The sequence below is a fragment of the Sinocyclocheilus rhinocerous genome, unplaced genomic scaffold, assembly GCF_001515625.1.
Source record: "Sinocyclocheilus rhinocerous isolate Xijiao unplaced genomic scaffold, SAMN03320098_v1.1 scaffold1697, whole genome shotgun sequence".
In the NCBI taxonomy this organism is placed as follows: domain Eukaryota; kingdom Metazoa; phylum Chordata; class Actinopteri; order Cypriniformes; family Cyprinidae; genus Sinocyclocheilus; species Sinocyclocheilus rhinocerous.
The window spans coordinates 588,253-615,500 of record NW_015629509.1 but is presented as its reverse complement, the minus strand read 5'-3'; the positions used below and the strand labels follow the sequence as shown (position 1 = coordinate 615,500).

Below are 27,248 nucleotides of genomic sequence, written 5' to 3'. Positions count from 1 at the left end.
GCCATTCATAAGTGCTGAAATGCGCTCTGATTCGGAACGGTACGCATAGGAACACACATGTGACCGCACATGAATCTATACCTTATTAAAGAAGCAATATCAAAATCTGCATCACTGCAAAATCCATGAAGACAAGCCTTTTTTATGTGCTTGTACTACTAGATATTTATAGAACTGTACGTTGACCAGTGCAGGTCTTATGTTGTGGGTTTGGACCAGCATACACACCGAAACGAAAGCCTAAACTGATATTTAGGCACATCAGATTCATGCCCATATCAATATAATAGTTGAACTCAAGCTCAAACAAGCTTCCAATCCAATCCAAATCCCAATTGAGTTCCAAAACCCAGCAAGCTGCATTTCAACAGAAATCTAAATTAGCATTATAAACATCACATGGCCAATAAGTGACTTTTAAGTAATCAATCTAGAGCGCACTACATAGGCATAAACTCAAACACACTGGGGAAAAACAAGTGCAGAAATGATTTTCACTTAGAAATTACTAGTAAATTTGACAAACAACTACAAAAAATAGAGAGTAACAAGCTGAATTAAATGTTGAATCTTGAAGTAGAAAAACTAAAATAGCATTTTCTTGTAAAATGTACTCCAAAGTTTTTGTTTTATTTACAACTAAAAAATATATATATTTCTTTACGTTATATACAAACATGCAGGAGCCTCGCAGAGATTAAACTTTACTCTTAAAAATATATGGTACACAAACATATTGGGTGAAATTATTCATTTGAATTTACACTTAAAGATACGTTCACTTAAGATTTTGGCCTAATTTGGTCTAATTTGCACCAAGCTCAGTGAAAAAAATGAATGCAAGATGGTGGATGAAGCAAACTGGAAAAAGAGAGTTTCTATGAGTTTCAAGTAGCTCTATTCTTCTTGTTTTCTAGTAAATTTCTAAAAATGTATATGAATTTACTTGAGAAGTAACACTGCATAAGATTCAATTGTTTTAAGTATAAACAGATAAAAACAATGTGGAAAAAGTTGTCAGTGTATTAAGACAAAAATACACTAAATGAAAAGTGTCTTCATATTTTTTCCAGTAATTTTTACTGGAAAAAAAGACTTCAAGAATGCTCACTAGGTTTTGGAACAGAGCATGTGTTTACTGTCAGATCCACAGTATGGCTCTACTCGATCCATAAAATAAAACACAAAAAGCACAAAACTGTGAGTGCCACATCTTTCCCAGCAGGCCTCATGCTCATGGTCTCCTAACACGTTTTCTCTCCCTGCTGAGTGACACCAGACTACAAATACCTCAGGGTACCAAACATCATCTGGCATAATAATCAACAACCATAGACAGAAAAAAAATCCACACAAACAAACAGTTCATACAAAGACGTTGCCATGTTTTAGGGCATGTATAATGCTAACTAACATTATTTGTAGGCATGGTACATGATGTAATAAGAAATAAGACCCTAAAAAGCATTTGCGGTGACTGCTGTAGCTCACAGCCGACAGTGTCTCTGCATGGTGACTGTGTGCCGTAGGTGTTGAATGTTGGATTTACCTGCCCACAGGCGAGCCCCATTCCCCTCTCCCCCATTCCATGAGGACATGATAGATTCAGCTCCAGGGCATCAGCGCCAGACTCCTGTGAGATGGATGCAGAAGCCTCCGATTATTTACAAATAAATTCAATGCATTTTTCAGTTTTGAATCACAATCAAGTTGTGGACGTTCATATGCAACCCTCACACATGCCACATACACATACAATATATGGGGGAAAAAAATCACTAAAAATGAATTGCATCCACTTTGAGCAATGCATACACTGCCTGCATTGTTTTTTTGTTTTGTTTTTTGTACATGGTTCACTAAAAATTCATGCAAATTAGACAACATACCCCCAAAATAGAATACAACAGACTAGCATGTTCTTGTGTACTTTACTGAATCTGTATCATTGTGACATGAATTGGACATATGTTTACTTATGGTGCACATTTCGATCATTTGATAATCACTTGATGAATTATTGCTCTCGTGATCAATAGCAAATGAACCCAAACTTGTCTTTTAAATAATTAATTGCAATAAAAATGCATTGTCGAAAGACATATATATGATTAGTTACAATTAGTGATTTTGTAAATTAGAATCTATAATAGGGCAAATTCAGATAAAAATTCAGAATAAAATGTGTTTAATTATGCATGGTGCAGCACTATATTAGCAAACTGGGTTGCTGATGGATTGTGAATGGGAAGCAGGTCTTTGCGCTGAAATACAGCAAAAATTGTTTAGTGAATTTACCCCCAGTCTAAGAAAAATAATAATAAAAGTTTAAATTAGAATCAAAGACAGCCTTTTAAGAGCTAATTTCAACAACAACAATAATAATCTAAATAAATAAATAATTCTGTCATAATTTTTTTCACCCAAACATTTATGACTTTTTTTAATGTTTTAACTTTTTTTCTTTAATCCACTTAAAGTCAATGTGGTTTAATAGGGTTATTTTGGACCCCATTAACTTTTACTGCATGGACAAAAACAGTTTTTCAAAATATCCCCTATGGTGATCCTCAGAAAAAATAAAGTCATGCAGGTTTGAAATGACATGAAAGTGAGTAAATGATGACAACATTTTAATTTTCATGGCTCTTTTTTAGAAAATGATCTACTGACCCTAAAGTATCTACTATAAGTATAGTAGGCTTTGTTGTGTTCAAGGATGTCATACCAAACTTGTAGAAACTATAATGAATCATCAAGAAACAACTCACGAAACAAAAAACAAACAAACAAAACAATTCTTCAATGCACTTCAGGTTTAGCAAAGAATGCTTTTCTTTTAAATAACTTTTCTTTTCTTTTTACATGTACAGAGTATAACTAATCATATATACAGTCTTTCTGCATTGTACTTTCAAATAATCTTTCCATGCAATCTAAGTCTATTCACCATGCAATGGCAAAATGAAACACAAAAGACACACGCACAAGCTAATAAAGAATATAACTAAAAACAAACAATTTTATTGTTTATCAGACTCAAGCAGATGCAAACAATGAGCGAAGCAAATCAACACTGACTGAGACATCGGCTCTAAAATAGATGAGAGCGGTGATAAGTGTTCCACACGGATGCATGAGAGACGAGCGAGCGGCACGCAGACCGGGGTGGGGTGCGTAGCCGAGCCGAGTTTGACAGGCAATTACAGATCCACGGGGGCTTTAAACCACATCACATGGGGGATTTAAACAATTACAAAAAGCTCTACAAACCTGCCACAGTGACTCCATCTGTAGATTTATGATTTTCTGCAGACTGACAGCCATTAAAGGGGGAAAAGAATATTAAGCATTTTAGCCTTACAAAGTGCAGAGGACCATAAGGTGGGCTGATGCTATTTATCACTGTCAGCCGGGGGAACGGGACAAACCTGCCGCTCTTACAGGATTAGGCCCCAGATTTCATGGTCAATTAGGACCAAATACAGGTACAAAATGGATACAATGTGCCGTGATCCCAAAGCCAATTATCAATAATGTTTAATTTCACCCAGTTTCTTTTAAGCCCTTTATAGAATGAGGAAAGGGAGGAGGAGGAGGACAAGGGGGCAGGCTTTCCATCTTGCCCTCCCGTCCAACAAAAGGGGTGACACGCACGCAGTGAATTAAGTGCTATCATCTCTCATCACGGTAAGCTGCTTTCAGAGAGAGAGGCTAGCAAGACGACTGTTTGATATTGCAGGCTTAGTACTGAGAGAAGGGATAGATTTAAAATAAGCCAAAGGAAGCAAAAACAACAACAACAACAAAACCGCCAAGATCAGTTTGCCAGGACACTGAGATCTCTCTTTTCTAGCTGTATGAATTGTGAAATACAAGTGTCTGTCTATGGAGAAATAAAGCTTTTGCATTCATAACTAGGAAGAAAAGTCGCAGCCACAACACCAGGGTGTCTGGATGGTTGCCAATGCATTGCTATGTGGTTGCTAAGGTGTTCAAAAGTGTCCACAACCGAGTCTCTATGATATTTTGGTCTCTAGATTCATGTAAGGAAGGAGCATTTGAAGAATTTCATTCAGAACCTGTTGCATTTTCTTTCTGAGATTTGATTTCTTTCTGAGTTTTGGTTTTGGACTCAACATAACAAAGAACCAACCAATTTCCCAAAAATCTTCCTCTCTTCCTTTGAGCATATCTTTAGGACTGTTCAGTCAATATTTTTTTTCTAGGCATAGGCTTGATACCTGCTGAAACTGATGATTAGAAATAATGGTAATTAGCATAAATAAATTGAAACTGCTTCTGTACATCTATCTTAAAATTTGAAAATGCCACTATAAGCATATTCTTGTAACATGCTGACCAATAAGTGAGTGAGTGAGTGAGTGATGTGACATGTGGTTACCCATACTAGGAATTAGTGCTCTGCATTTAACCCATCCTAAGTGCACACACACAGCAGTGAACACACACACACACCGTGAACACACACCCGGAGCAGTGGGCAGCCATTTATGCTGCGGCACTGGGGAGCAGTTGGGGGTTCGGTGCCTTGCTCAAGGGCACCTCAGTCGTGGTATTGAAGGTGGAAGAGAGCGCTGTACATTCTCTCCCCCCACCTACAATTCCTGCCGGACCGGAGACTCAAACTCGCAACCTTTGGGTTACGAGTCCGACTCTCTAACCATTAGGCCACGATTTCCCCTAAGGGATCTTTTAGTAATACATTTAGGTGGATTTTGAATATTTTTCCCCTGTATATTAACATTCTCATTTAGTTTTTTACCTTAAAAAAATCAAACCAAGGAGAAATGTCAGCATCGTAACAGTTTAGTTTTTTTGTTATAGGAACACAGCAAACAAACTACAGATATAGAAACTTCTCATCATATGCAGCACCAGATTTGTTCAAAACCTTTTATGCCAAGTATTAGAAATAGTAACAGTGATGGTATCTTCAGTAAACACCACTAACTGTACACTGCAATCCACTTAAAGTACTCATAAAGCTTTTGATTACCATTAAAGTAATCATAAAGAACCAAATTATATATCAAAAAACCATCTTAACTTTTATCACCAACCTCAATTTTAAGGGCATGTTCAACAAAAGAAAAAGATCTGGATCAAACCTGACACTGTCTTTGATGAGGATTATCAACTCTAAAGCTGATAAGGACAACATTACCTATCGCTGTCATACTCCCTGGATCAGTATGGCTAGTTTGACCTCAGGGGGCATTAGAGAGGATGAGAAGTGGAAGACAAGAAAAGTATCTGGTGAAAAAATATGCACTCAAAAGGCGAGAGGAATGGCAACAAAAGACACTATAGACATCCAGTCTTGTCTTACTAAAATCACTTATTACTAACCTTAGCAAACTGACTAACATAGAACGATAATTTATAGACATCCGACCAGGATCGGTTGAATCTGCTTCCTGGTCTTTCACAGGATGTCGTCATAGAACAACACCCGACTAAAAGCACTATAAGCAACTTTTTAGGGATACCACACATAAAATGTCCCAACTATCTGACAGACATCGCTGAAATAGGTGTCCTGAGAAATCAAATATCTCTCTGTGACACCCCTAGGCACTATATAAAAAAAAGCCAGCGATGCTGTGGAGGAAGCTAGCTAGCTAGCTGAAATTGTACAGAAACGGTCTCCTAAGAGCAGGGTTGTGCACCATTTAGAACCGAATTGGGAATGTGTGTATGGAATAAAATGAAATTAAAAAGAAGACAAAGACATATTTTTGTAATTGGAAATTGCCCAGACAAACTTTGAATGTTGGCATGAAAAAGCCTCATTTGAAAGCTTTCTGAAAAAAAAAAAATAATAATAATAATTTGAAATTTGAAGGTGTATAAGCCTTACAGTTAGAACACAGACAGACAGACAGACAGACAGACAGACAGATAGATGGATAGATAGACAGACAGACAGACAGACAGACAGACAGATAGATAGATAGATAGATAGATAGATAGATAGATAGACAGACAGACAGACAGACAGACAAATAGACAGACAGACAAATAGATAGACAGACAGACAGACAAATAGATAGACAGGCAGACAGACAGACAGACAGACAGATAGACAGACAGACAGACAGACAGACAGGCAGACAGACAGACAGACAGACAGACAGACAGACAGACAGACAGACAGATAGATAGATAGATAGATAGATAGATACTGCTCTTATCAACGGTTTATTAGTTTATATCAACCTCAAATTTTGAGCGAGCGAGACACACACAGAGGTGCAGCCTGGGAATCTGGCATTTGAGTGACAGCAATGAGGCTTTTATTAGTTTAAATTCACTTATTCACAGATCCTGTAGCTATGCCACTCACGGACAACCGCACATCGCGCACTTATTATTGGGCCTGCTTTTAGCCATTTATCTGCAATCCACTGTTCCTTTTTCTTCTGCCAACTTTCAATTGGATAAAATAGGAACAGCTCACAGAGAGACTTTGACATTTATGAATTATAGCCTCAGGCACATCGTTATGATGTAATATTTCTCTCAAAGGCAGCGATTTTATGGAGGGGAAAGTAGCTGAGGAGAGGTGGTGGCTGCAAGTAGAATGGTTTACTTCAGACTGACACTTCTGTGAGGGGAAAAGAGAGAGAGAGTCTGGATGATACAGAGAGAGAGAGAAAGAGAGAGAGAGAGATGCGCGTGCAAGGGATGGAAAGAAAGCATGAAAAAAAAACTTTTAAGTAGTATCCTTAGGCGAGGAACAGTGTTAAGTGTTCCCTTAGATTTCAAAGTGGGAATGAATGGTTGATTCTCTTTGAAAACGGAGTTGCCATGGCAACTGAGCCTTTATTTCATATTTGCTGGCACAGGTAGCTAAACAGCAGACACGAGGAAGACGAGGCATTCAGACCACAGAGGAGTTCGCAGACCACTAAAACCCACGGCGCCAGACGACGTCCAAAGACAAACGGTCTTTCACCGCTTCACCCTGATCGTCCGTATCTCCCGCTCATCCTTTTCTCATTTCATCTCTGGCAACAGATCAATGCTTTCACTTTCATCCAGTATAGGCAAAAGAGCAAGACCTTCAAATCAATCCTGTGCTCATTTTGTTGGGGATTTTTTTCAAGCTTAAAGCATGAAGTGAAGTGTGGTGTGACACGGCAGCTGTACCCTGAAGCGATGTTCTCACCGTACTTTACATCATCGGCTTGCCTTATGAATACACAATATGCAAAATGTACCTGGGCTCCGGTGACGGGGGATGTCAGGCGAATACATAATGACAGTGATATTGAGGGGGGTGGGGAGGCAGGAAATACCAGATGTCCATCTTTGCCGTTAGTAAAAGAGGGTTTTGGGTGGGTTTGACAGGCCGGTTTAATGAGGTGAGAGAGAGGATAGGGCGACGCGTCGATGTAATCGATAGCAGAATTAACACATTGACATACAGACTGTTTACTTTCAGCCATTTTCTCTGCACAATTAAGCGCCTGAGATCTGCAAGTCAACTATGATTAATCCCGGGGTCACTCCACTGTCTCTCTCTATTTCCACTTAAAGTATCAAGGCCTGTGTTTATAACTCCAAATGTATGTGTATAAGTGGCGTGTAGACATATCTGAGCGCTTCACTTCTACACAAAATGTTTGTGTGCATGTGTATAGTTAGGGTTATGCATAATTCAGAATCAAAGAATTGTCTCCCTTCCAATTTATGAGTGTGAATTTGAATTAAATTGTGCTACCACAATTCAAATTCAGTTCAAATTCAGAAACTGAATTGGAACTGAAAAGGCATTCTTAATTTAATTCTGAACTGTGCACAATCCTTTGTATGGTATCCTTCCTAGAGTTGGGGCTAATTGCCGTTGATACTGTTTTGGGGTAGATGCCATTTAAAGTTAAAGCCATTTTTGGCTTGATGCCATTGTGGAGTTGGTGCTGTTTGAGGGTGATGTCAATTGAGGACGATTCTGTTTTTGGGTTGAGGCCATTTGCAGATGACATTTTGGGGTTGATTCTGTTGATACCTTTTGAGGATTATGCCTCTTTGGGGTTAATGTCAACTGAGCTCAATGCCTTCTTGGAGCTGAGGCTGCTTGCAGTTGATGGAGCTTGGGCTTGATGCCATTTTGGTTCATGTCTTTTTGGAGTTGAAGCTGTCTGAGAGCATTTTGGGGTTTATGGTGCTTGAGCTTGATGCAGTTTTGGAGTTGGTGCCTTCTTGGTAGGGCTGGGAAAATAAATCGATGCATTGTGATTGAAGAAATGATTCTGCATCGATTCTGGGATTTTCCAAATGCATCGCGATTCTCTCTCGAATCGATTCTGAGCTTAGTTTTTAACGGCAGATGGCACTGCATGCTTTAGAAACAGCTATATTCTGCTTGCTTCCAATTTTTTACACACACCTGAAACTAAAATAATCATTCATAAAGTTCGAAAAGCTTGAAGCGAATTACAAGGGTGTTCACAGTAGAATGTGTTTATATTAATCTTGCGTCATAAAAGCATTCTGAGCCGAGGTGCAATTACTTGACTTAGCCGAACGCACAAACTCTCTTCAGAGCTCTCATTTGTGAGCATTTGAGTGTGCGGGTTAAAAACTTGATTAAAATTAAAAACTAAGCTCAGAATCGATTTCAAGAGAGAATTGCGATGCATTCAGAAAATCTCAGAATCGATCCACGAATCGCAATGCATCGATTTATCATCGCAGCCCTACTTCTTGGAGTTGATGCTGTTTGCAGATCAAGGTTGGTGTTGTTTGAAGCTGATAACATTTTAGGGCTGATGTCTTTTTGGAAGTGACGCCGTCCGTATATTGATGCTGTTTGGGGCAGATGCCAATTGAAGTTTATGCCTTTTAGGGTTGAGGCCATCTGTAGCTGATAACATTTTGTGGTTGATGTCTTTTTGGAGGTGTGGCCTTTTGCAGTCAATGCTGTTTTGGGGTTGAAGCCAGTTTTAAGTTGATGCTTTTTTGGGGTTGAGTCCTGCAGTTGATGGCATTTTGGAATTGATGACGATTTGAGGTTGATATCAGTTGATGTTCATGCCATTTGAGGCTGTTTACAATTGATGCCTATTGAAGCTTTTGATTGTTGTTTGCGTTTCAGGGTTGATGGCGATTGTAGTCGCCTTTTTGGGGGGGTTGAAGCCATCTGCTGTTAAAAGCATTTTGGGGTTGATGCTGCTTAGTTTCACTGCAACATCCTGGGATCTGGACAACTCCATTCTCACAGATGGACCAGCCTGATGATGGCTGGTTTGGGAAGTCCTCTCATTTTCTCTCTTCCATCCTTCCTTCCCCCTCTCCATCTCTCCTCCCATCTCATCCAACCATCAGCGGCTCACTCCTTGGCATCCTCTGTCTCATCCCTCTCAGCTTCTTGGCAACATCAGATTAGTTGCTTCCGAAGAGCATTTCCCGTAAATGTAGCCTACTTTAGATCCAGGATTAGCTGCCAGTGATTCAATAAAGGGCTTTTTTTTTGGACAACAGTAAATGTTGGTTTTGCAGTTTGGTACAGGACAGTATGCAATGGCGTGGGTACACATGCAGTGTTAACAAAAGAGCCAAATTATCCCTAAGGGAAGAGGTTATTATTTCACAACTGTGTGTGTTCACAAATTAGCATTACAAAGACTCACCTCTGCCATTTTGGCAAGCTCGGTCCAATCAGCTTTGTTGTAGCTGCACATTATGCTGGATATGACAATCTATGGGGGAGAGAAGAATGAGAGAGAGAGAGAGATTTCAGCATGGACAGAATTCAAGAACAGGTTTTCTTTGTCTCACCTTGTGGCCTTTAACAGAGGCCCGTTTCATTGTGTACAAAAGGTTTTCCCATCAAGGTCCCATTTCAGCACATTATAAAATGGATCTTAAGGCCATTATCTTGTCTTTAAAAAGCAGCTGCCGCCTTCTCCTCAACCCTCAATGTCACAAAATCAATATTTATAATTCACAAGACCAGGACAAATCCACTGTTGCGCCGCTTTTCGGGAAAAAGAAAAAATTTTCAGAGCAAAAAGGACCCGAACACCACATGAGGGTTAAAACAGTATCAAGCCCCAGAGCAGGGTGTTAGATAAGAGCATTTGCTGGATTAGCCTGCACCGTTTGTTGTTTCTTTTTTCCTTCGGACACACAATAAGCCAGTCATAAAACAGGTTACGGAAGGTCTGCTTCTCAAAAACAACTCCTGGTTTTCAGTAATCACGGACATAAAAAGCTTTTGAAACCGTACCGAGCGTACCATAGCACCAATTCTCCAGAGATGGACTTTCTGCCCACACTTGCGAGCGGAAAGAGTAGCTACCAGGTCAACATTTCAGCGCACTGTGTCCCTCGTCGTGATATTTCTCCAGGAAAAATCTAACCGCGTTAACTGCATATGTGGCCAACCTCCATTATGTGCCTAATAGCTGCAGAGATGTGGAGAAAAACCCTGCAATGAAGGCCAGCCTATCTTGTGTTCCTTGGTCCAACGATGCGATTACATCTAAACTCTTGTCTCATCAGATGTCCATGACTTACACTCGCCACTGATGAGGTGGAGGTGGGCGGCACGGGGGACGGCGAAGATTGGTGCTAACAACAGGAGAACAGGAGTCCGGGGAGACTCGGAGAAAACTGATTTCATGGGAGGATATTAAACTTGGAGGCTGTGTTGTCCCCCCCGGGGACAAATTTCCGCTAGATATAAATCTCTCGGGCATTACGCTTTCCCAAAAGCAGCAGGCAGTTAGGTGCTAAGCTTAGCCCACCTACACGAGAGCAGAAAATATTGCCAAGTTTTAGGGGGCAAATAAAGTTAAGCACTCTGACATTTACCGCCGAGATTTACAGTACAACACTGACATATAAGTGATATTTGATACACCCTGAAATAGTGTTTGGTAATATTACCATAAACCTCAGGCCATCGGCGAGCAACAGCGGGGTTCCTAAAGAAGATGAAGAGATCAACGCAGCAGGCTTCATTTCGGGTATTATACGCAACGCCGGTATTCTGTTTTGATTTGGGATTGACCTTTGCCCGCTTTAACGTCACGTTATTGCACAACGGCCCTTGAGAAGCTGGAGAGGGATCTAGTTTTAAGTTTATTAACACCAATCCAGCCTGAGCCCCCCTGTCGGAGTGTCACATTAACCGGTGCCGAGGCTGCGGGGTTCGAGGAAGATCGGGGATTACCTGGTTATAAGCTCAATAACCTCCCTCCGGGCGAGCGCCTCCGAACCCACCTTACACTCTAACAATGTGTCTCCATGGAGATGAGTCACCTGGAGGCCATATGAGAACATGTGGAGCGATGATTCCCACCGATTCTCTAATGCAGTGCTGTGACCATTTCCTAATAATGGGAAAAAATGGAAGCGCTGATAACGGCAAACCACAATTTGTCCAGTTCGGAGCCACAACAGCCAGAGTAGCATCCTGATGAGGTTTCTTTTTCAGGAACGGTAAAGAGAGCATTTTAGCCCAGCGGGTGTACATGTGAAGGATTGCTAGCTATGAATTGCACGGGAACCAAAGCAACCAGAAAGTTCGCCAGCTTGACCTCTCCCTCTCACACTGACAAATTGAATAACACAAACTATAATCGCACTAACAACACGCTCAGAGTCTTCTAAAGCATTCGTTGGTATGACAATAGGTACTTAAAAGGAACATAAAAAACATGCATTCGATCTTTTGTTCGATGGAAGGTTTTAAGACAAAATTTGAGTGTTTTTATTTTTTAAAAACTCTTTTTATATGGTTTGAAATTCAATCAGATTTTTACATCAGTTGTGTTGTGACAGGAAGACTTTATTAAAATACTCAATATGCCAGTTTGTTTTTTTCTTTTTTACACTCATATTACCTTCATATTTGGATACTGCTCTCATGAATAAACAGTCAATAGCAAAACATCTATTATCTATCTACAGTCTCTGATATGGAAACTAGCTTTTTAGTATCTAAGTATTTAAATGGGTATATATAGATAAATATGTCTAAGATTAAATTCGCATAAGCAGATATTAAAATTTGTACAGTCTTTCTTTTCCAGGAAACTAGCAAAAATACCCTACACTCATGGCATACAAATATGTCAGCTCAACTTTCTGTTTGAACAGGAAATACGCTCATCAAGCAATTTCTTAGGGTGCTACGGCAGCAAAGCATATCTCAACTCAGTCGGGGCCCTTAAAAGAAGCTTCTCTCTTTTTCTCTCTCTACTCTCTCTTCACCTTGTTTCAGAAAGAAGCGATACATCTCTGCTGCTTTCATCCTCAGTACAAAAGCCGCCCCAGTGAATGCTGGGCATCACTTCCATTAGTCCTGCCCGTGATTGCCATCAGAATGTCCTGCAGAAATCAATTAATCCTTTGATATTTCTTGAGCACAAAAAGAAACCCAGATACAAGAATCTTAGAAGTGAACAAATGAGTTGTCATTTTGTAATTTCAGCAAGCATATGCTGCTCCTGCTGTACCGATACGATGGCTGAATTAAAAAAAATGTACTTATGGATGGAGCTAGCTCACATCATAAATATTTGGATTTCATTAACAAACATGAGGATCACATTACTATGAATAATAAATGGAACAATGAGAAATGAATATTGAAATCATATTCAAATTTTATGACTTCAGAGCCAAACCACTGAGGAAAAATAGAAAATAATGCGATTAATCTTTTGACAGCACTAATATATATATATACAGTATATATATATAAGGCATTAATGTTTGCCTACAAAACCACCACTGGCTCTGCACCCTGAGTTATGTGCTCTGAGTTATGTACTCAGAAGCCCTCTAGAAGCTTGCGTTCTGCAAGTGAACAACACTATGAATAATAAATGGAACAATGAGAAATGAATATTGAAATCATATTCAAATTTTATGACTTCAGAGCCAAACCACTGAGGAAAAATAGAAAATAACTAGCTACCACAGAGAGTCCCATGCGGATTTTACCAAGACCTTCTCCCATACATTGTGCAGAAGAGATTACAAATAACAGTTTTCGCTTCTCAACATGTTCATGTGCATATCTACATTCATTAATGTAGAAATAAAACAGCAGCTGCTCTGGTAAAAATAATTTAATTCAAGCTGAATGTTCTAATATTCTTACACCTTGTCCAACTAGCAATGGATCCATAAAAATCACACCACTAACTAGCAGGGACTGTCAACACGGTGACACATCATGATATTTTGACGTGTCACGCTAGGTAGCCCCGCTGTGAATCTCACTGGTCCATTTTCTCAATACAATGTTCCACAAAGTGCTTGTGTCCAACTTACATTGTCAGGAAAGTCAGCTTTGAGTTCCGTCACACTCTGGCACCAATAGGCAGCCGTCTTCTCGCTGATCAGCTCAATGTTCAGGAAGGGGTCCGGAAGTGGTTCCACGCACAATACGTGGAGACACATTGGTGACCAAATCCTGCATGAAGAAAAAAAAGAGATTTGGATTTAAGCAGTTCAGATCAAAGACTCCTTCAGAGGTACGTGACCTCGCGGCACCTCTATTAGCGACTAATAATTAGCGTACTAAGGGAAAAGACCTACACCTACAACTTCGCCTCGCTCCGACTATCCCAACAGACTCAACTGCAATAAAATATGCTCCGCGGCTATAATTTCTGTGTAGAACAACATAAAGAAGACAATTACGGCCATATTCTACAGAAATTCATGACACACATTCAATAGCGTTATTTCTCCTTCCCTCTCCCATGGGGCTTTGAAGTGGAGCTAAATTCATATTTAATCATACACGTTTGAAACTGTGCTGAGCAGTAGGGAAAATGAAGTCTACTTGAACCACAAAAAAGGGTTTTTACATTACAAAATAAAGTCATTCATCCATCAGTTCACACTAATATCTTCCCTTCCTCACACTTTCCCAGACTACATTTTATACATGTAGCAGAGGCTTGTCTTCTCTCAAAAGTGCCAGCATGCCCACGAGCCTTGATAGATGTTCTCTGTACTACATTAAGCTGGAGTTGAAAATTCATCTCTTGGCATTAGAGTCCCAAAGGATTCCCTGCCAAACTGCTATAATATTCATCACTGATTGGATGTATAGAGTACAGGTCATCCTGGCCGGACAGTAATCAGTCCACGCGGTAAATTAGAAGCCAGGCTAATGAAGCTGGCAGAGTTGCGAGGATCGTGGCACCCGGTGAACCACTATTGGCTAATGGCTTTGGCCCTCGATATGAGGTTCAACCAAGCCAATGAATTGATGCTCTCACCGATGTAGACGCATCTTCTGGGGATTGAGCCAAGCAATCTGTTGTGTCTCATTTCAAACCTGTGTAAATGACAAACTGAGATTATATTTACATGTTTATTGCGGCGATGCAGAATATGAACCATTTTTGGTTCCCCAAAGAACCTTTCAGTCAGCAGTTCTTGTGAAGAACATGAAAAAAAAAACTTTTTTCCACTGTAGACAACCTTTATTCAGTGAAAATATTATTTCCTAAAAATAAAGGTTCTTTATTGGCATTGATGGTTCCATAAAGAACATTTAACTTCCATAGAACATTTCCATTCCACAAAAGGTTCTTTGGATTATAAAAATGTCTTAGAAAAAATGATTCTTTTAGCAACTGTTCACTGAAAAGTTCTTTGAGGAACCTAAAATGGTTCTTCTATTGAATCACAGTAAAAAAAAAATTTTAGGACCTTCATTTTTAAAAGTGTTCCATGGAAGAAAACCATACATTGTTAAAAATAAATGTTCTTCATTGGCATGTGTGGTCTCATGAATAACCTTTATTTTTAAGAGTGTATGATTTCTGAGAGTTAACGATATTCTGGTCTCAGGACCCTGTCTAATGTAGAAAAGTAATAGTGCACCTTCTCCACAAGCCGCATGATTTGAGGTATCATTCATGTCTTTAGCACAAACGGTGTGTGGGACCAGATATGCGCTGACGTTTAATACTGAAGGTTAGGGGTTTGTTCTAATCCTTAGCAAGCATCATTAATTAAAGACAAAGAGGGACTCGTTTTAATCCAATGTGTTGGAAAACCGCGGCGCTAAGAGGCTAAAGGGTTAAGAAATTACATTTCGTGTTTCGATTCTCTTGCTGTGAAAATTGAACCGATAAACTCGAACAGAACAAACAAAAGGGAGTGACAGCTTAATCCTTTGAACTCTGATAAACCATCCATCATAATTTAACAGTGTGAGAGGACGATTTGCATATCCTAATTAGAACCTACGCCTTTACAGAACAATTACAATAATGGCACGTAAACTTCATTTTACAACATTTGAGCACTTTTCAATCCACGGAGACAGGAAACTTTCATTGAAAATGTATCTAATTAGCATAAATTTGATTTAGAAGTTAGGCTCCAAATGTGTGGTTTGTTTTTGTATTATTCATTACGCATTTTTAATTCATTTTAATTAATTGTTACATAAGTGTATTTATTTCTCGTGCTTGCAAGTAATTAAATCATTATTGCTATTGCCCATAGTCATGCTTAGGTATTTTAACAAACTTCCAACTTTAAGTATTAAACATGTAGCTTGTGCTGTGGACATAAATTACACCTCAAATCATGCAGTTTGTTGAGAAAAGGTGTGAACAGACTTCTGATTTTTTGGCAGACAATAAAACAGAACAAAAAAAAAAAAAAACAGAACAACAACAAAAAAAAAAACACATGACATGAGCCATATCTAGAGATGAAAATAGTACAGAGGCCATGACAAGCAAAGCTCTAGTTCACTAGAAACCATCTAGAAATGCACTAAAACACTTGTAAGCCCCTAGATACGAGATATCAATGCCCTGGTAACTACACATGACACTCCAGCTTCATGATAGTGAGTTTACCTAAAAATAAAATAAAATAAAATAAAATAAAATTGTATTACTTCAACCAATAAAAAAATAAACAAACAAAAACATTATTATTTTCATTATAATTTACATTTCTATACTACTACTACTAGTAGTAGTACACATACAGATGACTTCAAAGCTAACATGCATACACTGACTAAAAGCCACAGCACTTAAATTTCTGATTTCAGTTCATCATTGATAACAAGACGAGTTTCAGTTCGGACCACAGATCGACAGTTCCAATCTGCTAGCAGATATTTTCTTCAGGTACATTCAAACATTCAAGTGTGTGGTTCTGCGATTCAGTGTGTGAGTTCTGTCTGACGAGTGACATTTTCATACATGGCTTGTGGTTGAAGATGAAGACGTTACCTCTTCTTTAATGAAAGTGTTGCGGCCCTCCAGTGAAGACTCTGTTGGGAATTCAGACAACCATCCCATGAGCTCCAGGCCAATCTGTAAGTCTATATTTAATGAAGCCGTGACCAGGGAACATTTGGCTGCCGGCGCTTTGGATTATCAGGCGAGGGTGGAACAAGACGTTTAATATTAAGCAACTAGAAACCATGAAAATTACCCAAAGACAGAGGTCTGGCATGCTGAAACAGGTGCCGCACACAGTGACGGGAGATAAGACACGCACGCATACACACGCTCGCTTTCCCATTCTCTGCTTCCCAGCATGCATCTCAATGCAAATTGGATTCCCAAAGATGAGCCCCGATGGACATAAGAAGTAAATTCATTCCTCTACACAGACTGTAGTGTTAATATGCATGACTGCCACCAGCCAGCGGAAGACAGGATAAAACCTGCCCCGGGATGGACATGTAGTATGGGTTTCTGTTTCAATCTACAGTGGGGCCCAAATGTCTGAGAACACATTATAAATCTAGGATTTCTTCTCTTTTTTTTCCCCAGATGTTTTGAACAAAATTGAAATCACAAAACTAAGGAGTAAATATTGCTCAAATTAGAATTCTACTAGTTAGTCTTTTACGTGCAATTACAATGAATGAATGGAGACTGTGGCTTTCAAGCTCCAAAAAAAGGACTGAAAATCATCATAAAATGTCATATATATGGTCCACTTTCATTCCTTTAGAATGGTTTTGTGAACTGGATTAACTGATTTACTTAAAAGATCTGATTTGAATCAGTCAAACAGTATCGTTCACACCTGTTTTGTAAACTGGATCAACTTATTTAAAAGATCTGAATGAAAAGAACCAAATCAGTTCAATATAATGCAGGAATCATTCAGACTCTTTTTTGGATTGGATCATCTGATACATTGAAAAAGATCTGACCCAAAAGAATCAAATCTGTCGAGTTAGTGCACAAATCATTCAGAGTGGGTTTGTGAACTGGATCAACGATTCAAAATATCTGACTCAAAAGAATCAAATCAGCTTGGTTAGCAAACATTCTAAACTGGATCAAATGATTCATTGAAAATATCTGACTCAAAAGAAACGAATCAGTCAAATTATTAAAAGAAATTCATTCAGACTGGTTTTGTTAACTGGATCAAATGATTCATTCAAGGAATCTGACCTGAAAGAAACAAAACAGTCCAATTAGTGAACAAATAATTCAGACCGGTTTTGTGAATTTGATCAACTGAATCATTGAAAACCACTGACAGACTGAATCACTTGAATCACTGATTTGAAAGGAACAAATCGATCCAATTATTAAACGAATCATTCAGACTGGTTTGAGAACTGGACAAACTGATTCATTTAAAAGATCCGACTCAAAAGAACAACTCTACATTGGTGTGAACCACTTTTACGATACTTTTAAACTTATTTCATTCACTTTTATTGTATTGACGTGGTTGGCTATGAAAATGTACAAACATTCACCTTTTTTGTTCTACTGAAGCAAGTCATTCAGGTTTATATGTTAATCATGAAAAATGCAAATGCACGCATTTTTAATGGTGCTCTCAGACTTTTGGACCCCACTGTACGTGGCTAGACCCCATCTTGGCTGCATGCTGGTTTTTATAAGGACTCTGTCCACTTGGGGTCCCACTGACCATTCGCAGACTGTGACCAGTAGAGGAAATGCAGGAAGGACCATTTTTCCTTTTTTTCGCTACAGAGGCTCAGTCTCGCTCACCATTTCATGTGTGTTTTTGAGCTAACAACGTTTTATCACAGCACAACAGGCCCCTAATCCTCCTGTACAACAAACAGGCTTTCTGAAGCGGACACATGCAAGAACTACTAATCAAAATGCAGCAGACTACACCGCCGCCACGCTCACACACTCGTGGCTAACATCACAACCCACGTCCACACGCTTTCACATACTAATGAGAATATACTGTACTCTGACCTCACACTGCCACACGAACAGACTGCATAAGCAATGGAGTCTGAAAGTATGATCATCATACTATCATAATTCATTACTGCACTGACGTTTACTGCAATCATCTGCATATCTTCGCATGTTTTTCAAACCACCTTTGAAACGCAGCAATATCTGTTTCTCCTTACACGTTTCATTATCCCGAGGAAGATGCGCGCTGCTGTTTCACATCTATCTCTTGCTCTCCCCCTCTCTAGACACGCAGGGGAGATCAAGTGCGGAATATACTGCTCAATGGCCGATAATCCCGCACATTAAACCACAGGCTTGAACTAATACCATATCAAATGCTGTGCTATTCAGATCCAGCATCCCGCAGTAATTGTCTTATTTCAGAAGATCAAAACTGCAGGGAAAATGCACGCAGTTTCTTACCATCAGTTTGGATCATAAGAACGAGCTGGCAAGACATTTAATGGTGCAATCAGAAAAAAAATGTTCAATCAGAGCGAGCGAGGTCAAAGCTTTCCAGCGGCTGCTTTTTCTAAGTGTTTAATACATAAACGTAAGACATAATGAAAATAGCATACTGGGGAAAAAGGGGGGAAAAGTATGAGACCACTCAGAAAATGCTTCTATTTTACATTTTTTAAAAGATATATTTTAGATATTTTTTTAATTTATAAAATCTTTCAATATAATTTCTTCTTGAAAGAAATTAATTTTATTCAGCAATTATTTAGTAATTTTATGCACTGAGTTTATGAAAGCTGACAGTAAATACAATTTAGATTATGCTGTTCTTTGAACGTTCCATTCATAAAATAATCATTAAAAAGTATCAGTTTACATAAAAATTTTAAGCAGTTCAACATCAATAACAATAAGAAAATGTTCTTGAGCAAATCAGCATATTAGAATGATTTCTGAAGGATCATGTGACACTAAAGGCTGGAGTAATGACTGATGAAAATTCAGCATCACAGGAATAAATTACATTTTAAAATGTATTTAAATAGAAAACAGTTATTTTAAATTATAATAATATTTCACAATATTATTTTATTTTTCATCAAAATAATTTCAGGCTTGGTGAGCATAAGACACTTTTTTCAAAAACATACATTTTAGACAAAATTTTTTAACAATGTGTATGTACAGTCTCAAGCTGCATGAACTGCAAAAGATTGCATAAAAGCTGATGCTGAATTTGACAAAATTGCTTATTTGAACTCTGATTACAGAATAGGACAGAATTACAATAAATATTTATTTTGTATTTTTAGAATTTAAAAGAATTATTTCCAGGTTTACATTAGACGTTGAAACCCAGATTTTGATTGTGGTCCCACTGTATTGTCTCAATAATAGGAGTCAGGTCATTAAGCTTATGTATTTCACATAAAACACCTGTACTAGTTGTGCCAGCCTTCCTTTGACACAAAACACAAAGCCTAACTATTACACCATCAGTCTTGCTTGTTAAATGCATTATAGACTCATTTGGGTGAAATGCTCAGCATTCTGCATGGATCGTACCTGCTTTCCAGACAGCCTGCATCACCAGAATTGATCTGCGAGATTAGTCTCCTCTCACTGCATTTGTATAACTATAGTATGCAAGAACCACACTCACACAACCATAAAGAATAACAATGAACATCACACTGCAAAATGACTACAGAATGTGCATATTTCTTGTTATGATGTATAGATGCGTTAAAAACATGATAGATAATTGCTATTCAGCATGAAGAATTTAAAAAATTTGATTCTACAGGGGAAGTTAAGAGATTCACATAAACCCTCCCTTTGCTACCCAAAGGAAATATCTATTAAAAATGACTCCAAAACAGAAAAGGTGCATGCTTTAGTGGATGACATTTGCTCTGGTCCTGTATCTGATTTCTGTGGGGCCCTTAGAGTCACTGCAGGATGGAGAGCAGACAAATAAAATAATAAAATCTTGAAGAGCCATAATTACACTGAGTGGCCCCAAGTCGGGGCATTAATCATTATAAATAGCCATGACAGAAAAATCAAACCACGGCTGGTTCGCTTCTCCTGTGTACCCAGGCCAAACGACACAGAACACCAGAAAAAAAAGAGAAAAATATTGTAAGGGAAAGAGAGAGCATGAAGCTGCAGTTCTGGTGTACCAGCCTTCATGTTCACCAGGGATAGTTCACCCAAAAATGAACATTCATATATCATTCACTCAGCCTCATGTTGTTCCAAAGCTGTATGAGTTTCTTCTGTAGAACACAAAAGAAGATTTCGAAAGCCAATGGGGTCCATACAACATTGAAATAACACAGACATTTTTTTTTCATATATATATATATATATATGTGTGTGTGTGTGTGTGTGTGTGTGTGTGTGTGTGTGTTGTTCTTGTATGTAAATGTGAGAAACATGGGATGTTAGACCCTCTTAAAGGGATAGTTCACCCAAAATAATACATTTAAGATGTTTCTTTCTGTGGGGTTGACAAAAGAAAAAAAACACTGGGCCAAATGTTTGTGGTTTTTTTTTTAGAAAGAAACATAGAAACAGACAAGACAGACAGACAGACAGACAGACAGACAGACAGACGGACAGAGAGACAGACATAGATAGATAGATAGATAGATAGATAGATAGATAGATAGATATTTTATAAGTCCACATAAAACTGATCAAAAGTAACAGTAAAGGCATTTATAATGTTACAATAAATGCTGTTCTTTTTGAAAACGTATCATGGTTTCCACAAAAAAAGTAAACAGCAAAACAATAATTTTCAACATTAATAATAAGAATGTTTCTTGAGCACCAAATCAGCATATTCAAATGATTTCTGAAGGATCAGGTGACACTAAAGACTGGAGTAATGATGCTGAAAATTCAGCTTTGCCGTCACAGAAATAAAAGATATTTAAATTATATTAAAATAGAAACTTTTTTTGAATTGTAATAATATTTCACAGTATTACTGTTTTTACTGTATTTGTAATCAAATAAATGCAGCCTTGGTGAGCATAAGAGACTTCTTTCAAAATCATTAAGAATGGTATTGTAAATTTCATTAGAAATATCACAAAGGCATTAGAAAACGTAAAAAATAGCATACAAGTAATTTTATGGAACAATTTTATGGAACAATTTTATAGTCTTTATTTGAGTATACTGTATCTGCTCTAGTCCCAATCCACTTTCATTCTATGTAAAAGAGCAGCCTGGACATTCTTCAAACAAACTACTTCTGCGTTCTATGGAAACAACAAGTGACATAATGTTTCATTTTTATGCAAACTATGCCTTTAAACATCAACTGATCGCCCTGTCATTGAAAGGAAGTCTAGGAATGTAGATTCTAAACTCAAAGGAGTGCATTCGACTACCTCAGCCCTATTTGAAAGTGCATATGTGGATGTTTGGTGTGCGCTTCTCTATGTGTTGAATGTACACACATTGATGTCTGCTGAGATTTCGGACAATGATCGCCACGGCTGCTGTAATCCTCTCTCCATAGCTGTCACTTAAAATCAAAGCAACCTTGAATCCATGACAACGTCCCAGAGACACATCTGCACTCACAGAACCTTGATAAACCATGTGACAACTTTCTTTCCTTCAGTGAAAGGACTCAGAGGCACAATACCACACAACTGCCTTTCATTCCACTAACTCGTGTGAATAGAATTCAGCTCCAGTAAAAAAAAGAAAAAGAAAAAAGCTCTTTAAGTTTCAAGGCCTCATGCTGCTTAAAATAAGACAGAGGAACAATTCTGGAATAGAGGCAAGCATGACATTCACTGAATCATGGAAAATGAATGTTGGTTTTGTAAAAATTGATTTGAATCTCATGCAGTCGATAAACCCACTGACTTCATAGCACATGCTTTTGGACAAAATATCTTTCAAAGAAAAGAAATGGCAAATAAATCCAGTGCCTAACTACACATATATACAGAAAAAAATAAAACAGCAAACCAAAAGCTACTATTGGAGAAATGTTGCGTAGGCCGCTGCTGAACATGATTGCAATCCGGAGAAGTGTGTGAGATCAGTTCCCCTGAAAGAGACTTAATAAATTAAAGTCAGAACGGAGGATATTAACCCTGTTTGATAAATGAACAGGGATATTGTCTGTCAGCTTGGTCATTAGTTCTTTTCACCAATTACTTTTCTAGGTGCAAAGGGAAGTCACAAGCACTGGCCCGTGGCTTCCCTCCTTGAACGCCGAATCAACGCAGGCCAACAAACAAGTCTGAAATTAGACCACGCAATATATTTGTCACCCTCAGCGATAGCGATAAACATTCACGTGGACATAATTGTTATTGGATTGAGGGTCTCAGCAATGGCTTTGATTCATTATCTTAAACGTCTATAGCACTAGGATTATAACCTATGGGAAAGGTTTCCAAACTTTTCTACAAACAGAACTCATATGAACGGCATTTTGAAGTACCCTTGAGATTTTAAGATTAAAAAAATATATAATTTATAATAAAATGAACTATTTAATATGAATGAAATGAATAATATAATATAATATAATGAAGTGACTTTGAGAGTTTAAGACATTTTAATAACTTTTAAAAATGTAATTATTATTGAATATTTTAAAATTAATAACCATTAAAAATGTAATTATAAGTAAATATGAATACAATGAATATTATAATATCATGTAATATAATATAATATAATATGAAGAGACTTTGAGATTTTAAGAAATTTTAATAACCTTTAAAAATGTAATTACTGAATATGAATAAAATGAATATAATATAGTATAATATAATATAATATGCCTTTGACATTTTAAGAAATTGTGATCATTTTTAAAACATTAATTTGTAGAATGAAAAGCATTTTTAATTATGTAAAAAAATCTAAGCATAATATAATATAATTTATTATTGTTATAATTTCATTTAAAAAGAAACAATTGTTCTTTTAACATGAAAAACAAATACACTTTTTCATATGCTTCAAAGACTCATATAAAAATGAATTGCAAATGTTTTGTAGTTCAATAACTCCTAAATAAACTATTATGTTCAAGGTCGTTCACTGTACATCATATTTTTAATAAAATGCTTGAAGCAACAACACAAAAAAGCTTGGTCAAAACATGTTTTAAATCCACAAGTAAACTCATCAAATCATCAGACAACAGATATAAAAGAAAAAAAAAACTTTCTAAAGCAAAAAGGTCAAATACAACATAAAATTTCCCTTTTATTTATGGCCTAGCAGTTGAATTCATGCTCTTACTGCAACAATTTCAATCTCTATTGTATTAAAAGGTCTCTGCTGTATTAAAAAAAATCCTTAAATGCGACACAGACGCTTTTAGAGGCTCATCATCTGACGTCTGCTCTGAGTACTGGATGAAACAACTCAACAATATGCGCACACGACCCAACAAACACATCCTGTGTGCTTAATAAAAGTATATGAAGCAGTTAAAATTGCTGACATAAAGATTTAGTAGGCTGCACTTCAAATAGACCAGAAAGCTGAGCGGCCGGCTCATTGATCATCAGCCGTCACTGACGGAAACATGAAAACACATCCACCCCGGTGTCATGCTTTATAGGGAGTGAAGCGCCCAAAGACAGGATGAGTTTGATCAAATTAGCAGACTAAAGAGATCTGCGAGGCACAACTTATTTGCCCTTTCAGCCATGCAAAAGGTAGTGAGGGGCGCTTTGATCTCCCAATTAAACGGGTATATTTATAAAAGTAAACATGTAGCTGTAGCTAATGAGCCTGGGCGATTGGACTTTTCTTTCTGTTTTTACGCGATCGGCACCACCTCAGCTAATTTGCTTGTTAAATAAACACAAATCACTGGACTGTGACTGTTGTTCTACATGTCAGTTCTGTCTAGCTATTGTTCTATTGTGTTTTGCTTTTTTATGGAAACTAAGCGGTAAATAAACTTGCAGTTGACGCTTGCACTATTTCTTGGTTCGTAATTTATTCAAAATAAACTCAAGGAACACAAAAGATGCGTGTTTTTTTCTTTTCAATCCTTTTTCTTTATTTTTTGGCCTTTTGGGTCTCGTTTCTCCTTTTTCTGAGAGAACGCATTGGTCTATGACTTGCAGGAAGAGATAAATGTGATTCTTTGTCCATTCATTCTATAGACGTGGCAGTTATGCCGAGGTTACAGAAGCCGTGCAGTCTTTGTCTAAAAGTTGCGGATTTCACCTTTGACATTTTCTGAATTGATCCGCCAGCAGTATTTACTGCATCTTGGCCAACCTGAAGAAGCAGTGATTGAACAGTGACTGTGCCCCTATCTCCGTCTGTATTGATTAGATGACAGGACAGATTGAGGGAATCGCCTTGTCGTGTATCACGTCTCTTCGTTTCAGGCGGCTCTTATCAGGATAACCCCCAACAAAATGCCAGCGACGAGACGGCACAGTTTACACGCGACATGATTTTCGACCTGCACTCGTTCATCGGCTTCTAAAATAAATAAATAAATATAAACAAAACTGACAGTAGAAAAAAAAATGCATAAATCAGAGTTGTGCTCCAGCAGTAATACACATTCTATTGATACGTCTAATGCCTAAGGCACAGTTTACACGCGACATGATTTTCGACCTGCACTCGTTCATCGGCTTCTAAAATAAATAAATAAATATAAACAAAACTGACAGTAGAAAAAAAAAATGCATAAATCAGAGTTGTGCTCCAGCAGTAATACACATTCTATTGATACGTCTAATGCCTGTGTCTAGATTATACTTTGTGAATGAAGATTTGTAAGTGAATGCATGTACAGTAATTGCAATAGATGCCAAAATTACTTTAAAAAGTGAATTTAGTACTAAGAAAAGGTCTAGTATAATATGTTTGAAGATTATAGTTGACATTCATACATTTAAATGTGTTAAAAATGTCCAGATACCTTTTATGTAGGTATAAATTCGTTTAAACATGCTGGATTAAGACAGTGGGCTGATTGTGACACTTTTTTTTGTATAATATTGCTTTGGGAAAAAATCTGAATAGAAAATTGAATTGAAGTATTTAAAGGTTTGAATCTGGATTGCAATGTGCCACTAAACAAAACAGATGAAAAATTTAAATAAAATTTAAGACAATTTAGTTAAAACAATTTAATTAAATTGTGGTAAAAAAAAAAGTGTAAAAAAAAAAAAAAGTGTACTGAATTGTAAATAAATGATTAGTAAAATATTTAATTAAACTGTACATTTATAATAAACTGCAACAACATGGTAAAAATAAAATAGTAAAATTTAATTTTAAGAATGTAAAAATTAAAAAAATTCAAATTTTAAAATTTAAAAAAAATTATTTAAAATAAAATAAAATCAATTGTAAACAAAAAAATTATTGTAAAAAAATAAATAAAAAATAAAAATTAGGAAAATAAATAAATAAATAAATGAGAAAAATAAATACATACATATATATATATATAAATAATCATTACAAAAAGTAATTAATGCTGTAATAATAAGAATGGAAAGTTTAAAAAACATGTAAATGAATTACAGAATGTCCTAATACATGGTTTGTCAATGTCATGGCCAATGTCACAAGTTTGCTTTGATAGAGACCTAGAATTAGTGCTAATATCTGAAATATTTTTGTCTTCACTTTATAACTTACAACTTACAATTTGTTTCCAAATTGAATTGTAAAAAAAAAAAAAACAACTCCAATTTTGGCTCCCACTATAAAACACAAAAGCTGGTGTAAAAACAGCAGGCCTAGGATTCTGTAACGGCGAGAAAAAGGAGGAGAAACTGGTTTTGAGGAGTCTGGTTGAGTGCAATGCTGTTGGCTGTCACAGCATCGCTGGCGACACGAGGGGGGCCGCGGCTCGGGCCCTTGCACAAATGACAAGTGGCGCTGTTTGCCGCAAACCCCCGATTCTGTCAGTCTTTACTTCTATCGCCTCTCCGTGTCATGTTAACCGCCAGTCACTGCCAGTGCGCCAATTACACAGCCAGGTTCCCGGGCATGCCACACATTCTCTTGCTCTCTGTTAATAAAAAAAAAAAGAGAGAAAGAAAGAGCGACTTCCAGAAGACTTGCTGTGCAAGCTTACCCTAATTAGCCATCAGCTTAATTAGACAATTTACTGTGTAATTAGCAGGCAATTAGTCAACACCTCTCAGATCGTAGTGACTGCTTTGACAGACCCACTTTTCCAATGCTTATTCTGGAGTCGAAAAGCACCTTAGTTGTTTATTTTCTCATCCCCTCCCCTAATGTGCGCCAACTGCACGGAGGCATAGCGTAATCACGGCTGATGAGACAGGTACGACGAAAGACACATGTTAGTTAAGCGGGAGGTAGTTGCGAGATGGGGACGGTCTGTCCCCCGTCACTGCAGGCGGCTCCTCTGCATTACAAACGCTTCTTTGCGATGTTTTCCCTGAGGGCAGAACGAGAGAAGCTTTGTCAACGATCTGTGATTAAACAGGGGGCGTGAGGACAATAATGATAGATTTTACAAAGCAATCATGAGGTAGTTCTCGGTCAAAAACATCTCATCAACAGCCACTTTAGCTAAACCACTAGTACACAGAACATTATTAAACAGCATTGTGTCTCAAAGAAAGCAGAAATTATGAAGCCTGATCTAGATTTTTTGTTTCTTGAGCATTATTACTGTACATGGTTGATGATCAGAGAGCTCTGAGTGGTTTTTAAGTGTTGCTATAGTTGGTGGTTGTTTACAGACGTGAATAAAAAAAGAACACCTTTGTCTCTAGATACAGGCCAGATCCCGTTTTTCACCAATTTTATAAAAAAATAAAAAAACAATTTAAAATCATGCGGCGTATCACACATGGCAATAGACCAGGGATCCTCAAATCTGGCCCACGAGATCCACTTTCCTGCAGAATTTAGCTCTAACCCTAATCAAACACACCTGAGCATGCTAATCAATGTCTTCAGGATCATTAGAAAATCACAGGTAAGTAAGTTTGATCAGGGTTGGAGCTAAACTTTCCAGGGCAAGATTTGAGGAACCCTGATCTA

General features: G+C 37.6%; 1 protein-coding gene across 1 annotated transcript in view; it reads right to left on the bottom strand.

The window, feature by feature from the left end:
- Positions 1 to 27,248, bottom strand: part of LOC107739013 (dihydropyrimidine dehydrogenase [NADP(+)]-like) — a 202,235-nt gene that overhangs the window by 54,877 nt on the left and 120,110 nt on the right. Inside the window, 4 exon segments of the mRNA XM_016550973.1 lie at positions 1,550 to 1,633; positions 9,660 to 9,728; positions 13,318 to 13,405; positions 13,407 to 13,459. Coding sequence (XP_016406459.1) covers positions 1,550 to 1,633; positions 9,660 to 9,728; positions 13,318 to 13,405; positions 13,407 to 13,459 — 294 coding nt within the window.